Raw genomic sequence first — 19,263 nt, forward strand, 5'->3', positions numbered from 1 at the left:
ATTCAGAAAAAGTCTACACCCCCATCTTCACAGTATCACACTGACTCGGCTTGTAAACAAAGCAAGAGTGCAGGTCTGGAACTCGTTCCGGCTGTCTGTAGCTCTCGCGATACTATGCTACAGTGCTGGAGCCATATCCCCTAATTCCCTAAATACTGTGCCTGCTGCTGTCTCCCAAACAGATGGTAATAATGGCCCATACAATCACAGTGCCCCATTGTGCCACACAGCACTTGTGCTTTTTTGTAGCAGCAACACATCACCAGTGTCCTCTACTTAGTAAAATTTCCCTCGAAAAGAGATGGGTACATGCCTAAAGAGGGTGCCACTCCCTCTAACTTTAGCCATGCACCCTCCCTGTTCACAGGAGGATTTTTAAATTGATAGTGAATCCTACATGTCACCCATTCAGAGGCCATATGTCCAGCAGAGGTGAGTGAAATGAGTGTTAGGGTCCCATCCGAAGTGAGGCCACCTCTGCGTGGTGGATGTGGGACACGTTTTGATCAAAAAGTGCGCTAAAACCCTAAATTTTTTGACCAAGAGTGCTGTTGCAACCTTCATTTTTGTATAGTTGAAAGTTGCCTGAAGAGGTTTAATCTTGTAACCCCTCCCTTGTAGCTGACTTTGTCAGGGTAAGGCTATGTTCACATGGCGGCATTTCTGCTATTCTGATCAAGTTCCACACAGAAAAGCAGACTGCAGATTTTTGAAGTTTTGCAAAGTTAAAGTGGAATTTCTGTGCTTTTAAAACACATATTTTGATCAAATTCAGAGTCCTATTAACTTCAATGAGGCTCTGACGAGAATACTGCCAAATTTAAAGACATGCCTTATAATTTTGCAGAATCTGGAATGCAGAATTTCTGCAGCTCAATGTCCACTGTGTGAATGGGACAGTGGAATCCACAAAGTTAATTGTTGGGAAAGATTCATCAAAGCTGGTTTAAAGGGGTACTCTGCCCCTAGACACCTTATCCCCTATCCAAGGGATAGGGGATAAGATGTCTGATCGCGGGGGTCCCACCGCTGGGGACCTCGCGATCTCTCCTTCAGCACCCCCAGTCATTAGCGGCACTGAGCAAAGCTTTGCCGGAGTATTGTGATGTCATGCTCCGTCCCCTCAATGCAAGCCTATGGGAGGGGGCGTGATGGACTTGACGCCCCCTCCCATAGGCTTGCATTGATGGGTGGGATGTGACATCACGAGGGGGCGGAGCCATGCCTCACGATACTCCGTTCCCTGTATTGTAAGTCATCAGCCACTGAGCAAAGCTTTGCTCCGTGCAGCTAATGACTGGGGCTGCAGGAGAGATTCTTTGACTTTGGATAGGGGATAAGATGTCTAGGGGCGGAGTACCCCTTTAAAGAAAAAGGGGAGTAGTTGCCCCAGTAACCAATTAGATCACTGCTCGATTTTTTTTGTTACACAAGTTTTGACAAATCCCCTCCTTGTGTACAGATATCTTCATACAGTCTGTCTCTTTGGGATTAGATTTATAAACCAAAAATAACTAATAATGTGTTTGATTAACCCCTTAATGACTTAGCGTTTTTTTGTTTTTGCACTTTTGTTTTTCCCCATCACCTACTAAAAATCATAACGCTGTAAATTTTCTACCTACAGACCCATATGAGGGCTTTTTATTTTTGCGCCACCATTTTACTTTATAATGAAATCAATAATTTCACCACAAAATCTTTGGCAGTGCACTTTTGGGTAAGAAATTACATGTTCTCTTTATTCTGTAGGTCCACATGTTTACAACGATACCCAAACTACATAGGTTTTACTTTGATTTACTTCTTTTAAAGGGGTACTCCCGTGGAAAACTTTTTTTTTTTTTTTTATCAACTGGTGCCAGAAAGTTAAACAGATTTGTAAATCACTTCTATTAAAAAATCTTAATCCTTCCAGTACTTTTTAGGGGCTGTATACTAAAGAGAAATCCAAAAAAGAAATGCATTTCCTCTGATGTCATGACCACAGTGCTCTCTGCTGACCTCTGGGCATGCTGGTAGTTGTAGTTTTGCAACATCTGGAGGGTCACAGTTTGGAGACCACTGTCTAGTGGTCTCTAAACTGTGGTCCTCCAGATGTTGCAAAACTACAACTTTCAGCATGCACTGACTGTCTGGGCATGCTGGGAGTTGTAGTTTTGCAACATCTGAAGTGGCACAGTTTCCAACTCTCCAATCTGTAGCCCTCCAGATGTTTGAAAACTACAATTCCCAGCACGGCCAGACAGTCAGGGATGCTGGGCGTGTAGTTCTGCAATAACTGGCCCTTCAGATGTTGCAGAACTACAACTCCCAGCATGCCTGGACAGTCTGGGCATGCTTGGAGTTGTAGTTTTGCAACATCTGGAGGGCTACTTAGCGGTCTCCAAATTGTTCTTCCCCAGTTGTTGCATAACTACAACTCCTAGCATGCCCAGACTGTCCAGGCATGCTGGGAGTTGTAGTTATGCAACATCTGAAGGGCAAGATATTGCAGAACTACACGCCCAGCATCCCTAACTGTCTGGCCATGCTGGGAATTGTAGTTTTGCAACAGCTGTAGGCACACTGGTTGGGAAACACTGAGCTAGAGTCTGTTTCCTAACTCAGTGATTCCAACCCGTGTGCCTCCAGCTGTTGCAAAACTACAACTCCCAGAGTGCACTGACAGACCGTACATGCTGGGAGTTGTAGTCTTGCAACAGTTGGAATCACTGAGCTAGAGTCTGTTTTCTAACTCAGTGGTTCCCCACCAGTGTGCCTACAGCTGTTGTAAAACTACAACTCCCAGCATGTACGGTCTGTCAGCGCATTCTGGGAGTTGTCATTTTGGCACAGCTCAAGGTTTGGGACGCCCCCCATGTGAATGTACATGGTACGTTCACACGGGCGGGTTTACAGTGGGTTTCCTGTGAACCCCCGCCTGTGTGAATGTACCCTAAAAACACTACACTACACTAACAAATAATAAAAGTAAAACACTACACATACACCCCCTTACACGTCCCCCCCCCCCAATAAAAAGGAAAAATGTCTGATACGTCAGTGTTTCCTAAACTGCGCCTCCAGCTGTTGCAAAACCACAACTCCCAGTGTTGCCGGACAGCCATAGACTGTCCTGACAGGCTGGGAGTCTTGCAACAGCTGGAGGCACCCTGTTTGGGAAACCCTGCTGTAGGGTTTTGGTGGAGACAAGGGGTCCTTGTAACCGGGTCCACCCCTATTGCAAATTCCTTATTCAGGCCTCAAAATGCGCATGGCGCTCTCTCACTTCAGAGCTCTGTTGTATTTCAAGGCAACAGTTTAAGGCCACATATGGGGTATCTCCGTACTCGGGAGAAATTGTGTTACAAATTTTGGGGGGATTTTTCTCCCTGTCACGATTCGGCAGGCTGGAGGTGGATCCTCTGTGTCAGAGAGGGATTGGCGTGGACCGTGTCGGTGGACCGGTTCTAAGTTGCTACTGGTTTTCACCAGAGCCCGCCGCAAAGCGGGATGGTCTTGCAGCGGCGGTAGCAACCAGGTCGTATCCACCGGCAACGGCTCAACCTCTCTGACTGCTGAGATAGGCATGGTACAAGGGATAAGGCAAGAGCAAGGTCAGACGTAGCAGAAGGTCAGGGCAGGCAGCAAGGATCGTAGTCAGGGGCAACGGCAAGAGGTCTGGAACACAGGCTAGGAACATTCGAGGAAAGGCTTTCTCTGGCACAAGGGCAACAAGATCCGGCAAGGGAGTGCAGGGGAAGTGAGGTATAAGTAGGGCAAGGAACAGGTGCAAGCTAATCAGGGAGATTGGGCCAGGCACCATCATTGGTGCACTGGCCCTTTAAATTGCAGAGACCCGGTGCGCGCGCGCCCTAAGGAGCGGGGCCGCGCGCACAGGGACAACACAGACGGGGAACGGGTCAGGTACGGGGACTGAGATGTGCATCGCGAGCGGGCGCGTCTCGCATCGCGAATCGCATCCCGGCTGGTAGCAATATCGCAGCGCACCCGGTCAGCAGGTCTGACCGGAGCGCTGCGAATAAAAGAACGCTGCGAGCGCTTCGGGGAGGAGGGGGGACCCGGAGCGCTCGGCGTAACAGTACCCCCCCCCTTGGGTCTCCCCCTCTTCTTGGAGCCTGAGAACCTGAGGATAAGACTTTTGTCCAGGATGTTGTCCTCAGGTTCCCAAGATCTCTCCTCTGGGCACTTAACTACAAAGGGTCCAAGATAACGTGGTCCCAGATTAAAACTGGGGACACGGAAGTGGATATACTTGGTGGAGAGCCACACAAAAACAGGAGGAGTTCTTCTTTTTTCTTCGGCAAGCTTCTTCACCCGGGATGAGGCTAGTATGAGGGATTTTAGAGTCTTTTTCCAGACGGTGGCGAAGCCCCGGGAAACCTCATCAACAGCGGGCACACAAGAAGGCGTGGGAGTGGGGAGGGAGGGAAGAGGGTAAAGCTTGGCACGGGGCAGAGTGTTAACAGGATGGGGGCTGTGAGGAGGAGACACAGCATAGTCCAGATAGGCCTTGGGGAGACCAGGTAAAGGAGGAGACACAGAGGTTTGACTGACGGGACTGGGAGCAGACGTGAGGCATTTTCTGTGGCAAGAAGCACCCCAGCTCTTGATCTCCCCGGTGGTCCAGACAAGGGTAGAGGAGTGGCGTTGGAGCCATGGCAGACCGAGGAGGACTTCAGAGGAGCATTTGGGCAAAACAAAAAGTTCAATTTTTTCGAGATGCAGTTCCATGCTCAAGAGCAGGGGTTCTGTGCGGTAACGCACAGTGCAGTATAGAAGTAAATCTTTCTTTCTGCGGCGAGTCCTCTCTTCAGGGGTCAGGCGAGACCGATCCACTTGCATAGCCTCCTCGGCTGGAGGCACAGGGGTGGATTGCAAAGGATACTGTGAGAGAGGTGCTCCGAGCGGTGTGGCACATGGCAGGGCCTTCCCAGGCAGGAGACCACGGCAGAGTCTAGAGTCCCCATCAAATTTGTCCGGCAGGGACAAGCGGGGGTTAGGAGCGGCCGGTCGCTGCGGAGGAGTTGCAGGAGCCGGCGGAGGAGATGGTTGTTGCTGTTGCAGCTGCTGTGTCTGTGACTGAAGTTGCTGTACCTGCGGCAGCAGCTGCTGTATCTGTGACTGAAGTTGCTGTGTCACGGTGGTCAAGTATGACAGCTGGTGATTTCGTTGGGTGATCATTAGGGATTGCTGGGCGATCACCGTGGAAATGTCGGCAAGACTTGACAGCGGCACCTCAGCGGAATCCATGGCCGGATCTACTGTCACGATTCGGCAGGCTGGAGGTGGATCCTCTGTGTCAGAGAGGGATTGGCATGGACCGTGTCGGTGGACCGGTTCTAAGTTGCTACTGGTTTTCACCAGAGCCCGCCGCAAAGCGGGATGGTCTTGCAGCGGCGGTAGCAACCAGGTCGTATCCACCGGCAACGGCTCAACCTCTCTGACTGCTGAGATAGGCATGGTACAAGGGATAAGGCAAGAGCAAGGTCGGACGTAACAGAAGGTCAGGGCAGGCAGCAAGGATCGTAGTCAGGGGCAACGGCAGGAGGTCTGGAACACAGGCTAGGAACACTCGAGGAAAGGCTTTCTCTGGCACAAGGGCAACAAGATCCGGCAAGGGAGTGCAGGGGAAGTGAGGTATAAGTAGGGCAAGGAACAGGTGCAAGCTAATCAGGGAGATTGGGCCAGGCACCATCATTGGTGCACTGGCCCTTTAAATTGCAGAGACCCGGTGCGCGCACGCCCTAAGGAGCGGGGCCGCGCGCACAGGGAAAACGGGTCAGGTACGGGGACCGAGATGTGCATCGCGAGCGGGCGCGTCCCGCATCGCGAATCGCATCCCGGCTGGGAGCAATATCGCAGCGCACCCGGAGCTCTGCGAATAAAAGAACGCTGCGAGCGCTTCGGGGAGGAGCGGGGACCCGGAGCGCTCGGCGTAACACTCCCATTACCCTTTGTAGAAATGGTAAATTTGGGAAAAAAACTGCACTTTAGTGAATTTTTTTTTTTTCATTTACACATCCGAATTTAAAGAAAAGTCGTCAAACACCTGTGGGGTCTGAGGCTCACTGTACCCCTTGTTACGTGCCTTGAGGGGTGTAGTTTCCAAAATAGTATGCCATGTGTTTTTTTTTTTGCTGTTCTGGCACCATAGGGGCTTCCTAAATGTGACATGCCCCCAAAAACCATTTCAGCAAAACTCACTCTCCAAAATCCCATTGTTGCTTCTTCTCTTCTGAGCCCTCTACTGCGCCCGCCGAACACTTGACATACACATATGAGGTATTTCCTTACTCGAGAGAAATTGGGTTACAAATTTTGGGGGGCTTTTTCTCCAATTACCCCTTGTAAAATTTCAAAGATTGGGTCTATAGGAACATGTGAGTGTAAAAAATGAAGATTTTGAATTTTCTCCTTCACTTTGCTGCTATTCCTGCGATACACCTAAAGGGTAAACAAACTTCCTGAATGTCATTTTGAATACTTTGAGGGGTGCAGTTTTTATAATGGGGTAATTTATGGGGTATTTCTAATATGAAGGCCCTTCAAATCCACTTCAAAACTGAACTGGCCCCTGAAAAATTCCGATTTTGAAAATTTTGAGAAAAATTGGAAAATTGCTTCCGAACTTTTAAGCCCTCTGATGTTTTCCAAAAGTAAAAACATGTACATTTTATGATGCAAACATAAAGTAGACATATTGTATTTGTGAATCAATATATAATTTATTTGGAATGTCTGTTTTCCTTACAAGCAGAGAGCTTCAAAGTTAGAAAAATGCAAAATTTTCAATTTTTTCATCAAATTTTGGAATTTTTCACCAAGAAACTATGCAAGTATCGACAAAAATTTACCACTAACATAAAGTAGAATATGTCACGAAAAAACAGTCTCGGAATCAGAATGAAAAGTAAAAGCATCCCAGAGTTATTAATGCTTAAAGGGGTATTCCAGGAAAAAACTTTTTTTTTATATATCAACTGGTTCCAGAAAGTTAAACAGATTTGTAAATTACTTCTATTAAAAAATCTTAATCCTTTCAGTACTTATGAGCTTCTGAAGTTAAGGTTGTTCTTTTCTGTCTAAGTGCTCTCTGATGACACGTGTCTCGGGAACCACCCAGTTTAGAAGCAAATTCCCATAGCAAACCTCTTCTAAACTGGGCGGTTGCCGAGACACGTGTCATCAGAGATTACTTAGACAGAAAAGAACAACCTAAACTTCAGAAGCTCATAAGTACTGAAAGGATTAAGATTTTTTAATAGAAATAATTTACAAATCTGTTAAACTTTCTGGAGCCAGTTGATATATAAAAAAAAAGTTTTTTCCTGGATAACCCCTTTAAAGTGACAGTGGTCAGAATTGCAAAAAATGCTCCCTTCCTTAGGGTTATAATGGGCTCCGTCCCCAAGGAGTTAATAATGCATATAATCAGATGCAAAAAAAAAAAAGCACTGCGTTTTAAACCTATTTACTGTTGTTTTTTTGTTTACATTTTAAAATGCTTAGAAAGATTTCACATCACAGTTCTAAAAATTACATTTTTAATTCAAATAAAAAGGTAACTAGACTTACGTAGGAAATATTCGGCAGTGTCTGCTTCATAGTCTGCATCTTCTGGAAAGTGGTCAATCTGTTTGCAAACACCTTTAAAATTACCTAGAAGAAAAAAGGAAAAACTCTCTCAGAACTTTTTATGTCAAATGAATGACTTAACACGTGTGCCTGTTAAATCTTCACCAGTGATGTTCACATGCACGAAAAATTCATTAGTACATTTACAAAACTGAGATACTTTAATTTTTACTTGTATACAACCAAGATTAGACTGGTTTACCAGAGTATTAGAGGGTGTTCTGATGGGCCCAAACTCTGGAATAGGCAACTCTATTTGAAACAGTTACTTGCCACCTGGTGCAATTTCTTACGGGTTACTTCATACATAAACCTTTAGGTCTTTTTTCACATTTTTAATATCTGACACTTTACTTATCTGATACTTTTGATGAAAGCAAGTGAGTGGCATCCACCAAACATAAGCTCCCATGTTAAAATAGTATACTGTGGGGTATGAGTGTATTTTTTTTGCATGTGAATGGAATAGCTTAGTCCTTAGTTTTGCTATTCCACTGCAGTTAAATAGGCATTGAACTGTGCACAGATCAACAGTACAATTTAATATAAGAAACTTTGTAACATATCTTATCATACAAAAATGCTTCTTTCCTGTCATCCACTCTAAACATCAGCTCAATTCCCTGCTGTGTTTACAAGACAATCCAAAGTGTGAGATCAAATTACAGCGTCCCATACAAGTCTATGGAGAGGGCGGGGGGGATGGAAGAGAGGTGTCTGGAGAGATACAAAAGCTGCAGACAGTGCAGAGAGACAGAGGCAGTAAGGAAACAACTATGTAAAAGACCTTACTCCAGGGCTGTATTTACAGTATGAGTGCTCACTACTGCTTTATCAGACCTTCCATTCTGCTGTGCTTTGGGGTGTGTATCAAGAAAGAGAAGTGCAGGATCTCATCCTCTCTGTCTGCTCAGTGTAATGAGACATAGAAGGGCAGGATCTCCTCCTCTGTGTGTACAGTGTATAGAGACATAGAAGTGCAGGATCTCCTCCTCTGTGTGTACAGTGTATAGAGACATAGAAGTGCAGGATCTCATCCTTTCTCTGTGTGTGTAGTGTATAGAGACAGAGAAGTGCAGGATATCATCCTCTGTGTGTACAGTGTATAGATATATAGAAGTGCAGGATCTTCTCCTCTGTGTGTACAGTGTATGGATATATAGAAGTGCAGGATCTCCTCCTCTCTGTGTGTACATTGTATAGAGACATAGAAGTGCAGGACCTCCTCCGCTGTGTGTACAGTGTATAGAGACATAGAAGTGCAGGATCTCCTCCACTGTGTGTACAGTGTATAGAGATATAGAAGTGCAGGATCTCCTCCTCTGTGTGTACAGTGTATAGAGACACAGAAGTGCAAGTTCTTCTCCTTTGTGTATACAGTGTATATAGATATATAAGTGCAGGATCTTCTCCTCTGTGTGTACATTGTATAGATATATAGAAGTGCAGTATCTCCTCCTCTGTGTGTACATTGTATAGAGATATAGAAGTGCAGTATCTCCTCCTCTGTGCGTACAGTGTATAGAGACATAGAAGTGCAGGTTCTCCTCCTCTGTGTGTACAGTGTATAGAGACATAGAAGTGCAGGATCTCCTGCTCTGTGTGTACAGTGTATAGAGGCATAGAAGTGCAGGATCTCCTCCTCTGTGCACAGTGTAGAGAGACATAGGAGTGCAGGATCTCCTCCTCTGTGTGTACAGTGTATAGAGACACAGAAGTGCAGAATCTCCTCCTCTGTGTGTACAGTGTATAGAGACATAGAAGAGCAGGATCTGCTCCTCTGTGTGTACAGTGTATAGAGATATAGAAGTGCAGGATCTCCTCCTCTGTGTGTACAGTGTATAGAGACATAGAAGTGCAGGATCTCCTCCTCTGTGTGTACAGTGTATAGAGACATAGAAGTGCATGATCTCCTCCTCTGTGTGTACAGTGTATAGAGACATAGAAGTGCAGGATCTCCTCCTCTGTGTACAGTGTATAGAGACATAGAAGTGCATGATCTGCTCCTCTGTGTGTACATTGTATAGATATATAGAAGTGCAGGATCTCCTCCTCTGTGTGTACAGTGTATAGATATATAGAAGTGCAGGATCTCCTCCTCTCTGTGTGTACATTGTATAGAGACATAGAAGTGCAGGACCTCCTCCACTGTGTGTACAGTGTATAGAGACATAGAAGTGCAGGATCTCCTCCACTGTGTGTACAGTGTATAGAGACATAGAAGTGCAGGATCTCCTCCTCTGTGTGTACAGTGTATAGAGAAATATAAGTGCAAGTTCTCCTCCTTTGTGTATACAGTGTATAGAGATATATAAGTGCAGGATCTTCTCCTCTGTGTGTCCATTGTATAGATATATAGAAGTGCAGTATCTCCTCCTCTGTGTGTACATTGTATAGAGATATAGAAGTGCAGGATCTCCTCCTCTGTGCGTACAGTGTATAGAGACATAGAAGTGCAGGTTTTCTTCCTCTGTGTGTACAGTGTATAGAGACATAGAAGTGCAGGATCTCATCCTCTGTGTGTGTACAGTGCGTAGAGGCATAGAAGTTCAGGATCTCCTCCCCTTTGTGTACAGTGTATAGAGACACAGAAGTGCAGAATCTCCTCCTCTGTGTATACAGTGTATAGAGACATAGAAGTGCAGGATATCTTCCTCTGTGTGTACAGTGTATAGAGACATAGATATGCAGGATCTCCTCCTCTGTGTGTACAGTGTATAGAGACATAGAAGTGCAGGATATCTTCCTCTGTGTGTACAGTGTATAGAGACATAGAAGTGCAGGATCTCCTCCTATGTGTACAGTGTATAGAGACATAGAAGTGCAGGATCTCCTCCTCTGTGTGTACAGTGTATAGAGACATAGATATGCAGGATCTCCTCCTCTGTGTATACAGTGTATAGAGACATAGAAGTGCAGGATATCTTCCTCTGTGTGTACAGTGTATAGAGACATAGATGTGCAGGATCTCCTCCTCTGTGTGAACAGTCTATAGAGACATAGAAGTGCAGGATATCTTCCTCTGTGTGTGCAGTGTATAGAGACATAGAAGTGCAGGATCTCCTCCTCTCTTTGTGTACAGTGTATAGAGATATAGAAGTGCAGGATCTCCTCCTCTGTGTGTACAGTGTATAGAGACATAGATGTGCAGGATCTCCTCCTCTGTGTGTACAGTGTATAGAGACATAGAAGTGCAGGATATCTTCCTCTGTGTGTACAGTGTATAGAGACATAGAAGTGCAGGATCTCCTCCTCCGTGTGTACAGTGTATAGAGATATAGAAGTGCAGGATCTCCTCCTCTGTGTGTACAGTGTATAGAGACATAGAAGTGCAGGATCTCCTCCTCTGTGTGTACAGTGTATAGAGACATAGAAGTGCAGGATCTCCTCCTCTGTGTGTACAGTGTATAGAGACATAGAAGTGCATGATCTCCTCCTCTGTGTGTACAGTGTATAGAGACATAGAAGTGCAGGATCTCCTCATATGTGTACAGTGTATAGAAATGTAGAAGTGCATGATCTCCTCCTCTGTGTGTACAGTGTATAAAGACATAGAAGTGCAGGATCTCCTCCTCTGTGTGTACAGTGTATAGAGACATAGAAGTGCAGAATCTCCTCCTCTGTGTGTATACAGTGTATAGAGATATAGAAGTGCAGGATCTCCTCCTCTTTGTGTACAGTGTATAGAGATATAGAAGTGCAGGATCTCCTCTTCTGTGCGTGCAGTATATAGAGACATAGGTGTGCAGGATCTCCTCCTCTGTGTGTATACAGTGTATAGAGATATAGAAGTGCAGGATCTCCTCCTCTTTGTGTACAGTGTATAGAGATATAGAAGTGCAGGATCTCCTTCTCTGTGTGTACAGTGTATAGAGACATAGAAGTGCAGGATCGTCTCCTCTGTGTGTACATTGTATAGAGATATAGAAGTGCAGGATCTCCTCCTCTCTTTGTGTACAGTGTATAGAGATATAGAAGTGCAGGATCTCCTCCTCTCTTTGTGTACAGTGTATAGAGATATAGAAGTGCAGGATCTCTTCCTCTCTTTGTGTACAGTGTATACCAGTATCCCTACTGGTCTGCTATCTGCAAACTAACTACAAACAAATAATACCTTTTAGAGAACTTTACAGAAAAGCAGTCTTTAAATAAACTTTGCAGTAGAACATCTCATCAAAAATATCTGTGCATTTTAGCAATCTATCCTGTTTGTTTGTAAAGGTGACTGTACGACTGCTGTCTGGAATCCCTATTGATAATTCCACCACATACACATATGCACTGACATTGGTAGTGTTTCCACCTAGCTTTACTTGTTGATATCTGTCAAAAAGGAGAACGTCAACAAATATACTCATAAATCAGCTACTTTCTATCAGCACCTGTGTCTATATTCAAAGCAAATCTCTTTCAATGTACATGCTACTCGCAGACAATAGAGGACAAATGTGCTGAACTTGTGAGCAAAAAAGTCTCACAACCAAGGGCGTACGTACCATAGTGGCAGACCATGCGGCTGCTATGGGGCCCTTGGAGAGAGGGGGGCCCCATCTTGGTTGGTCCCGTTCTTTTTTCTATTGGTTAGAAACTGTGCAGAACTCCTCTCTTCAGGGAACTGCATTGTCAGCAAATTAATGGAGGGGGTATTGCCAATGGGTTATGGAAAGCAAGGGCAAGTAACACCAGACTGTTCAGTGATGGGGGCAAAATCAGTCATCATAATAGGAGACCCATTTGGATATTTTATTATGGGGCCCCCTTTCTTCTATGTATGCCACTGCTCACAACTGGGGTAGTTGCATGTTCATACCTAAACGATTAGGACCTACATTTTAGCTCTGTATATGATTATAGTCAGTTCTTGTATTTTTCATTTCCTATTACTTCATTTGTTCTATGTGAAAGTCCTTAAACAAAAGAAAAAAAAAGCAAAATTTATTATCGGTTTGTTAATTAATTGATATCAAGAAGCATCAACGTTTTGGGAAAAATATGTTTTATGACTAATCTGGCTGATAGAAACAACTGGACTCTTCTCATATCAAGTTTTCATGCAGATTTGACTTAATCCTAGATTAAGCTTGTGCTTAGATACAGCACAAGCGCTGTAATCAGCTATATCTGGTTCTCAAATAGAGAACCAGATAAAGGAAGGAAGGACTGACCCTTTGCTCTATGTAGTGAAGAGATTCAGGGCAACAATCTGGAAATTGTAGGGGGTAACAGCGATGGACCCGCCCGCTATTTCCAGAAGGGGGCTTAAAGGGGTACTACGCTGGTCAGCGTTTGGAACAAACTGTTGCAATGCTGGACACGGCGCCAGGAGCTCGTGACATCATAGCCCCACCCCCTCCTGACATCACGCCCCACCCCCATATACTTGCATCGAGGGGGCGGGGCGTGATGTCATGAGGGGGTGGGGCTATGACATCACAAGCTCCCGGCGCCAGCTCAAAGAATTGGCAACAGTTTGTTCCAAACACTGGGCAGCAGAGTACCCCTTTAATTTCATTATTTCACAGACAGCTACATTATAGGCCCATGTGCACACTACAGATGTTCCACCGAGAATCTGCTGAAAAATTGATCAGGGAAATTCCTCGATGGGACAGCTCCGGTCTATTGTTGCCTATTTCCATGGGGCTTCCTGTAAAGCATATCTCTAAGTGCTGTAAAAAAAAGCTCAGGCAAGATGGCAGCTCCCATAATAATGTACAAAAAAAAATTATATAAAAAAACTTACAATCACAAAATAGAAACAGGCTAGAAATTTTTTTTTTTTAGGTATCTGGCTCTAAGTAGTTAAAAAACAACAACTGGCCAGTATATTCCCTTTAAAGGGAACCTGTCATCACTTCCATGCTGCCTGAACCACTAGTCATTGAGGTGGTCCCTTAGGGCTGTTGCCTGCTCTGCCAGCCTTGGTTGATAGATGTATTCATATACACAAACAGAAAGATGAAACAACATGCGGAGCTTCAGAGGCAAAATAGATACTCCGTGGAGCTGTACCAGTGTAATATTAGATTATACCGATTCAGGCGAATAAAGTAATAAAAAATAACTATTCTTTGCATATGCATAAATGGGCAATGCTTTCAAGGGGTGACTCCCCTCTTCATCAGGTCCTCCCTATATACAAAAGGGAGAGAGATCAAGGCCAGTGAGGAGAAGCTGCTGGACCACCCTGATGGTTTGTGGTTTGGACAGGATAGGAAGTGATGACCGGTTCCCATTAAAAGCTGCAATTGCAAAAAATGCTGTGTGTGATCCACCCTTAAAGCAGTATTTAAATAACATGTCATTTGCTGATGGAGTATCAGAATGATGTCAGTGGACGTGGTTTTACTACAAATTACTGTGAATACAGCAAAAGTATAGACATCAGCTGAAAAAATATAACGAAAAATGACGGTAGTTTACAAACTGCACACCATTGGGATGGACAAAACATTTCATTATGCATAAATATCTATTATGTACTGACATATATTTAGGGGGCCACACACAACACTTCTGTGCTAAAAGCTACAATATATAGTACAATTTATATTTCATACATTATTCACATATCTGCAGACTGCGAACTATGGATGTTGTTATTATTGCAACCAATCCCTTTTCTACCACAAATAAAACACCATACTGCGTCCCTGAACTGCTATCTAGTATTTCCCGTGAATAGGCCTAACCATTCTGTCCGCTACCCAGCGTCACCGCAGACCAAATAGTTTGACCAGCACCATAATACCTGTCACAGTAAGGCCGTATTTACATCACGATTCATGATCGTCTTCGAGCAAGGGCCTCATTCAATGGCCTGAACACAGTCAGTTGGTGACTATGGAGGGCATTTATCATTGTCTTTAGAGATGTTTTTGTGTGTAGATTTGTCTCAAATTTGGAGCATCGCTGCACCTCAAGCAATTTTTTGTGCCTTTTTGGTTTACACTTCTTTGTTGAAAAAAAAAAAAAAAAGCCTGTACAGACCAGCTGTTAAGGTTAGTCTTATGAGACTTTTTGTGAAAAGGTGCCAAAAAAAGGTACAAAACACCAAAAAGTCTCTAAACTACACCAGCCTAGACTTAGCTTAGCTTTTTAGTGTATGTGAAGATGTAAATTTGAGAAAATGTGACCTGCACAAAATGTATCAAATGCTTCACTAACGCCTACAATGATAAATGCCCCCCTATCTATATTCTGGTCATTTTCTGAGCGTATTTGAGTTTTGGCTCAGACTGAAAAGTACAGCACACCATGCTTTCCAGTCTGAGATGAAACCCACATGTGCTAGTAAAATGACCTGAGCATGGGGTGAAATTCATCAAGACCTCTGCTAAGGAAAAGTTGCCCAGTTGCCCATAGCAACCAGTCAAATTGCTTCTTTCATTGTTCAGGCCTTTTCAAAAATGAAAGCAATTTCATTGGTTGCTATGGGCAACTGGTCAACTTTTCCTCCGCACAGGTCTTGATGAATCTCTCCCATAGTTACTAGCTGACTACATTTGGGCTACTGAATGGGACCCATGTCTATCTGAGCACAGATACATTGGCAGACAATTATTTGATTTTACCGACATATTTGTGCCAGGGAGGCATGAATCGACATGTGAACGCTGCCTAATATAGTCCTACTCATATAATAGTGCCAACCACCTATTGGTAATCCAATAGTTCACAACAATTTCACTTATTTTCAATGGGATTCTGCTGCACACTGTCTGATAGGGAAATTTTGGATCGAATCTTTCGGCATCATTGCAGTGCCATCAATGGGGATGGTACTTAAAGGGGTTATCCAGGAATAGAAAAACACTGCTAATTGCTTTCAAAAGAAGCTTCACGTCTTTCTCCAGGTTGGGTGTGGTTTTACAACTTGGCTCCATTGGCACTTGGCACTTCAATGGAACTGAGCTGGAGAACCACACCCAACCTGGAGACAGATGGGGAGTGGTTTTTGAAAAAAAAGTAGCTGTGTTTTTCTATTCCTGGATAGCCCCATAATGTCTGTGGATATTAGCACTGGTTCTGCAGATGCCTGCTACACGTGGAATCTTTGCCCCTGAATTTCTCTGGGTGGAAATTCTGTAGTGTGCATGGGCCCTTAGCACTTTGAATATACAGTGAAACCTCTTAAAGATGTCACCTAAAATTGGACCAAAAAGTTGTGTGGTCTTCTGAAAGAATGCATAATAAATGGTGGAATGGTGGGAGAATCTTTCAGTAGGAAATCTGGTCTGGATAAGGGGTGATCTTCTAGAAGATGCGGTCTTTTGAGAGGTTTCACTGTAGTATTGTTTGCAAATAGTAATTACAATCAATTTATAGTGTCGATACGGCATTGCCACTCCTGTCAGCAAACAAACCATCAGTGACCATAGAAGTGTACCAACTGTATAGAACTGTCAAAGGCAACCCTTTTGCCTGCTTATTTAAGCCAAACACATAACAGTGCCCATATAATGTTAGCCGCCATTTTCTGCCTATACAGGCATGCTGTTGCACCTATAAAGTATGTTCTGCCACAGTCCCAGATATCATGGCCACAAGATAGTGCTATTTATGGTACCAATATAATGTTACATGATTATAGTACTGTAATTGCAGATGTAACATTTTAAATGCTTCTGTTTTGCAATAGTAATTCTGGTGTCCATGCCTTGCACCACATTCACTATATGGTTGGGGCATATTGTAGACAATTTTGTTCTGCGCTTGGCAAGGTGGCATAGTATAAAAAAATTGGTGCATGTTTGTGTTGTAAAGCAGTGTTTCCCAACCAGAGTACCTCCAGCTGTTGCAAACCTACAACAGCTTTGTAGGTTTGCAACAGCTGGAGGCACACTGGTGGGGAAACACTGGCATAAAGTAAGCCAACTAACAGTATGTCTAAACTTGCTGGCATAATGTATATATATATATATATATATATATATATATATATATATATATATATAAATGGTATAGGTCACAGCAAAAAGTATGCAGACTCCCAATTTCAAAAAGGCTGTGGTCTTTATTTAGGTCATCAGCAGTGCAACGTTTCGGCTATAGTGTAGCCTTTATCAAGCATAGCCGAAACGTTGCACTGCTGATGACCTAAATAAAGACCACAGCCTTTTTGAAATTGGGAGTCTGCATACTTTTTGCTGTGACCTATACCACTTGGATGTTTTGTATCTGGACTGGTTATCCGGATGGTCACGGACATAAGAGCAGGGACTAGTGCTGTCTTCCCTCTTTGACGTATATATATATATATATATATATATATATATATATATATATATATATATATATACACACATATATGGAATAGTGCAGAATAGATACTATAATAGTGACAGCTTCTGGGCCTTTATGACTGTGCCAAACTATATCATAGTCACTGAAATGATGCATGCAAAGTCTATATAAAATTGACTGCTTCTCTGTAGCCAATGTTAAATGTCTTCATTTTCTTTTTTGGAATAGATGTTGACTGTGACAACCATGCTCTGCTGGGGAATAACAGGTACTGGTTTCTATTTGCTCATCTGTGTCTACATATTGTATCTTGATGCTCATTCAGCTGCCGAGTTTCAGAATAATTTAGATTCTGGAAGGTAAATAAGATGGAATTCTTATGTCGTCCAAGCATAAGACGTTGTTTCATGCTTTCGTCTAAATAAAAGACATATTATACTCAAACAGTGGCTGGGTTTGATTCCCATTGAATGGCAGGGGCAATTTTAGAACCAGCCCTTTAAAGAAACAACCTATATATGGTGTCAAAGCGTATAATAAAGCTACTTACTGATATAAAGTTATTAGCTATAGTGCACAGATCTCTCCATGTCAGCTCTGCTCACTCCCTTGTAGCTGTCACAATACATCACATTCAGGCCTCTTGTCCCTGCTCCCCCCTCCACTCCTGTCTGCTCAGGACATGACCATTGATGTGAAGATGGGGCTCATATTGCTTCTCATTAGATTTTAAGACAGCCTTTCTCAGTCATGCTGTCTTAAAAGGGGTGGTCCGGTGGAAAACAACTTATCCCTTATTCACAGGCGCACCAGGATCATTGAGATTAGGGATACTGCACATATCTCTCCTGATTGTAGGGACCCCTGTGAACTTCTGAATGGGACCCGGCTTTCTGAGAGGAGCACATGCTGCAGACGGCACAAGCTCCATTCATTCTCTACGGGTGCGTCAAAGAGACCCAAATGCTGTCTTATTTTTATCAGTGTCATCTGCAATACAAGTCTGTACAAACAGGTTAGTGCAGGTGACACTGATGACAGATTCCCTATAAAGAGGTTATCCTGCAAAATAAAAACAGATCTAATTTGTTCCAAAAACAGAACCACTCCGTGTGGTATTACAGCTCTATTCACTTCAATGGAACTGAGCTGAAAAACCACACCCAACCTACAGACAAATGTGCATTTTATTTTATTTTTTTAAAGAAATCAGTTCTGTTTTTTAATGCATGATAACCCCTTTAAGGGTCTATTCACACATACAGTATTCTGCGCAGATTTGGTGTGCAGGATTTCAAGCTGTGTTCAGTTTACATTGAAATCTGCAGCAGAAAATCCTGCGCATCAAATCTGCACGTCAAATCTGCACAGAATACTATACATGAATACACGATTTTTTAGCAGGTTTTCCGCTGCGTATTTGAAAGTGGGCGGGCTCTTCTCGTCTGTCCGCAGCCAATTTTCCGTGGCGGAATGTACACTGCGGAAAATCCGCCACAAGCCCCATTGAAGTCAGTAGGGACTGTGGCGGATTTTCCGCAGCGTATATTCCGCTGCGGAAAATCTGCTGCGGACAGCCGAGAAGAGCCCGCCCACTTTCAAATAAGCAGTGGAAAACCCGCTAAAAAATCAGCACGTGTGAACGTACTCTTAAAGGGAACCAATCATCAGATTTTACCCTATATAACGCTTGGCAAAGCGTTATATAGGGTAAAATCTTTATTTTCACCATTCCCGGGGGACGCTCCTGCCCCCAGGGATGGTGAAGATATGAAGTTATGAACTAGTCACCGGGCGGGGAGCTCTTCTCATCTACTCCCGTTCTTCGGCCGGCAGCGACGTCCCCTCCGCTTGATTGATGGGCCGCGTCATCGTTCCGCTCACTAAACAGACGGAGCAGAGTGATGACGCGGCCTGTCAATCAAGCGGAGGGGGCGTTGCTGCCGGCTGAAGAACGGGAGTAGATGAGAAGAGCTCCCCGCCCAGGTGACTACTTACGGCGGCGGCACCACCATCCCTGGGTGCAGGAGCGTCCCCCGGGAATGGTGAAAATAAAGATTTTACCCTATATAACGCTTTACCAAGCGTTATATAGGGTAAAATCTGATGATTGGTTCCCTTTAAGAGGTAATCTGGCCATAGACATCTTTATCCCCTATCCAAAGGAAAGGGGATAAAATGTCTCATCGTGGGGGGCCCGCAACTGGGATGCTGCTCCAGTCTTGAAAACCTCTGTGTTTCCTGAACTGGAGATGTGACATCACGCCACACCCCCTCATTACATCACCCCACCCCTCCTACAGTCATGTCTATGGAAGGGGTCATGATGGCCATCCCGCCTCCTCCCATAGACATGAATGGAGGGGGCGTGGGGTG

General features: G+C 44.1%; 1 protein-coding gene across 1 annotated transcript in view; it reads right to left on the reverse strand.

Moving 5' to 3' along the window:
• The window catches only part of CACNG2 (calcium voltage-gated channel auxiliary subunit gamma 2), a 153,759-nt gene that overhangs the window by 46,803 nt on the left and 87,693 nt on the right, over nt 1–19,263 (reverse strand). Inside the window, exon 2 of the mRNA XM_056524083.1 lies at nt 7,582–7,665. Coding sequence (XP_056380058.1) covers nt 7,582–7,665 — 84 coding nt within the window. The remainder of the gene's footprint in view (nt 1–7,581; nt 7,666–19,263) is intronic.

This window comes from Hyla sarda, chromosome 6 (genome assembly GCF_029499605.1).
Source record: "Hyla sarda isolate aHylSar1 chromosome 6, aHylSar1.hap1, whole genome shotgun sequence".
NCBI classification, from domain to species: Eukaryota; Metazoa; Chordata; class Amphibia; order Anura; family Hylidae; genus Hyla; species Hyla sarda.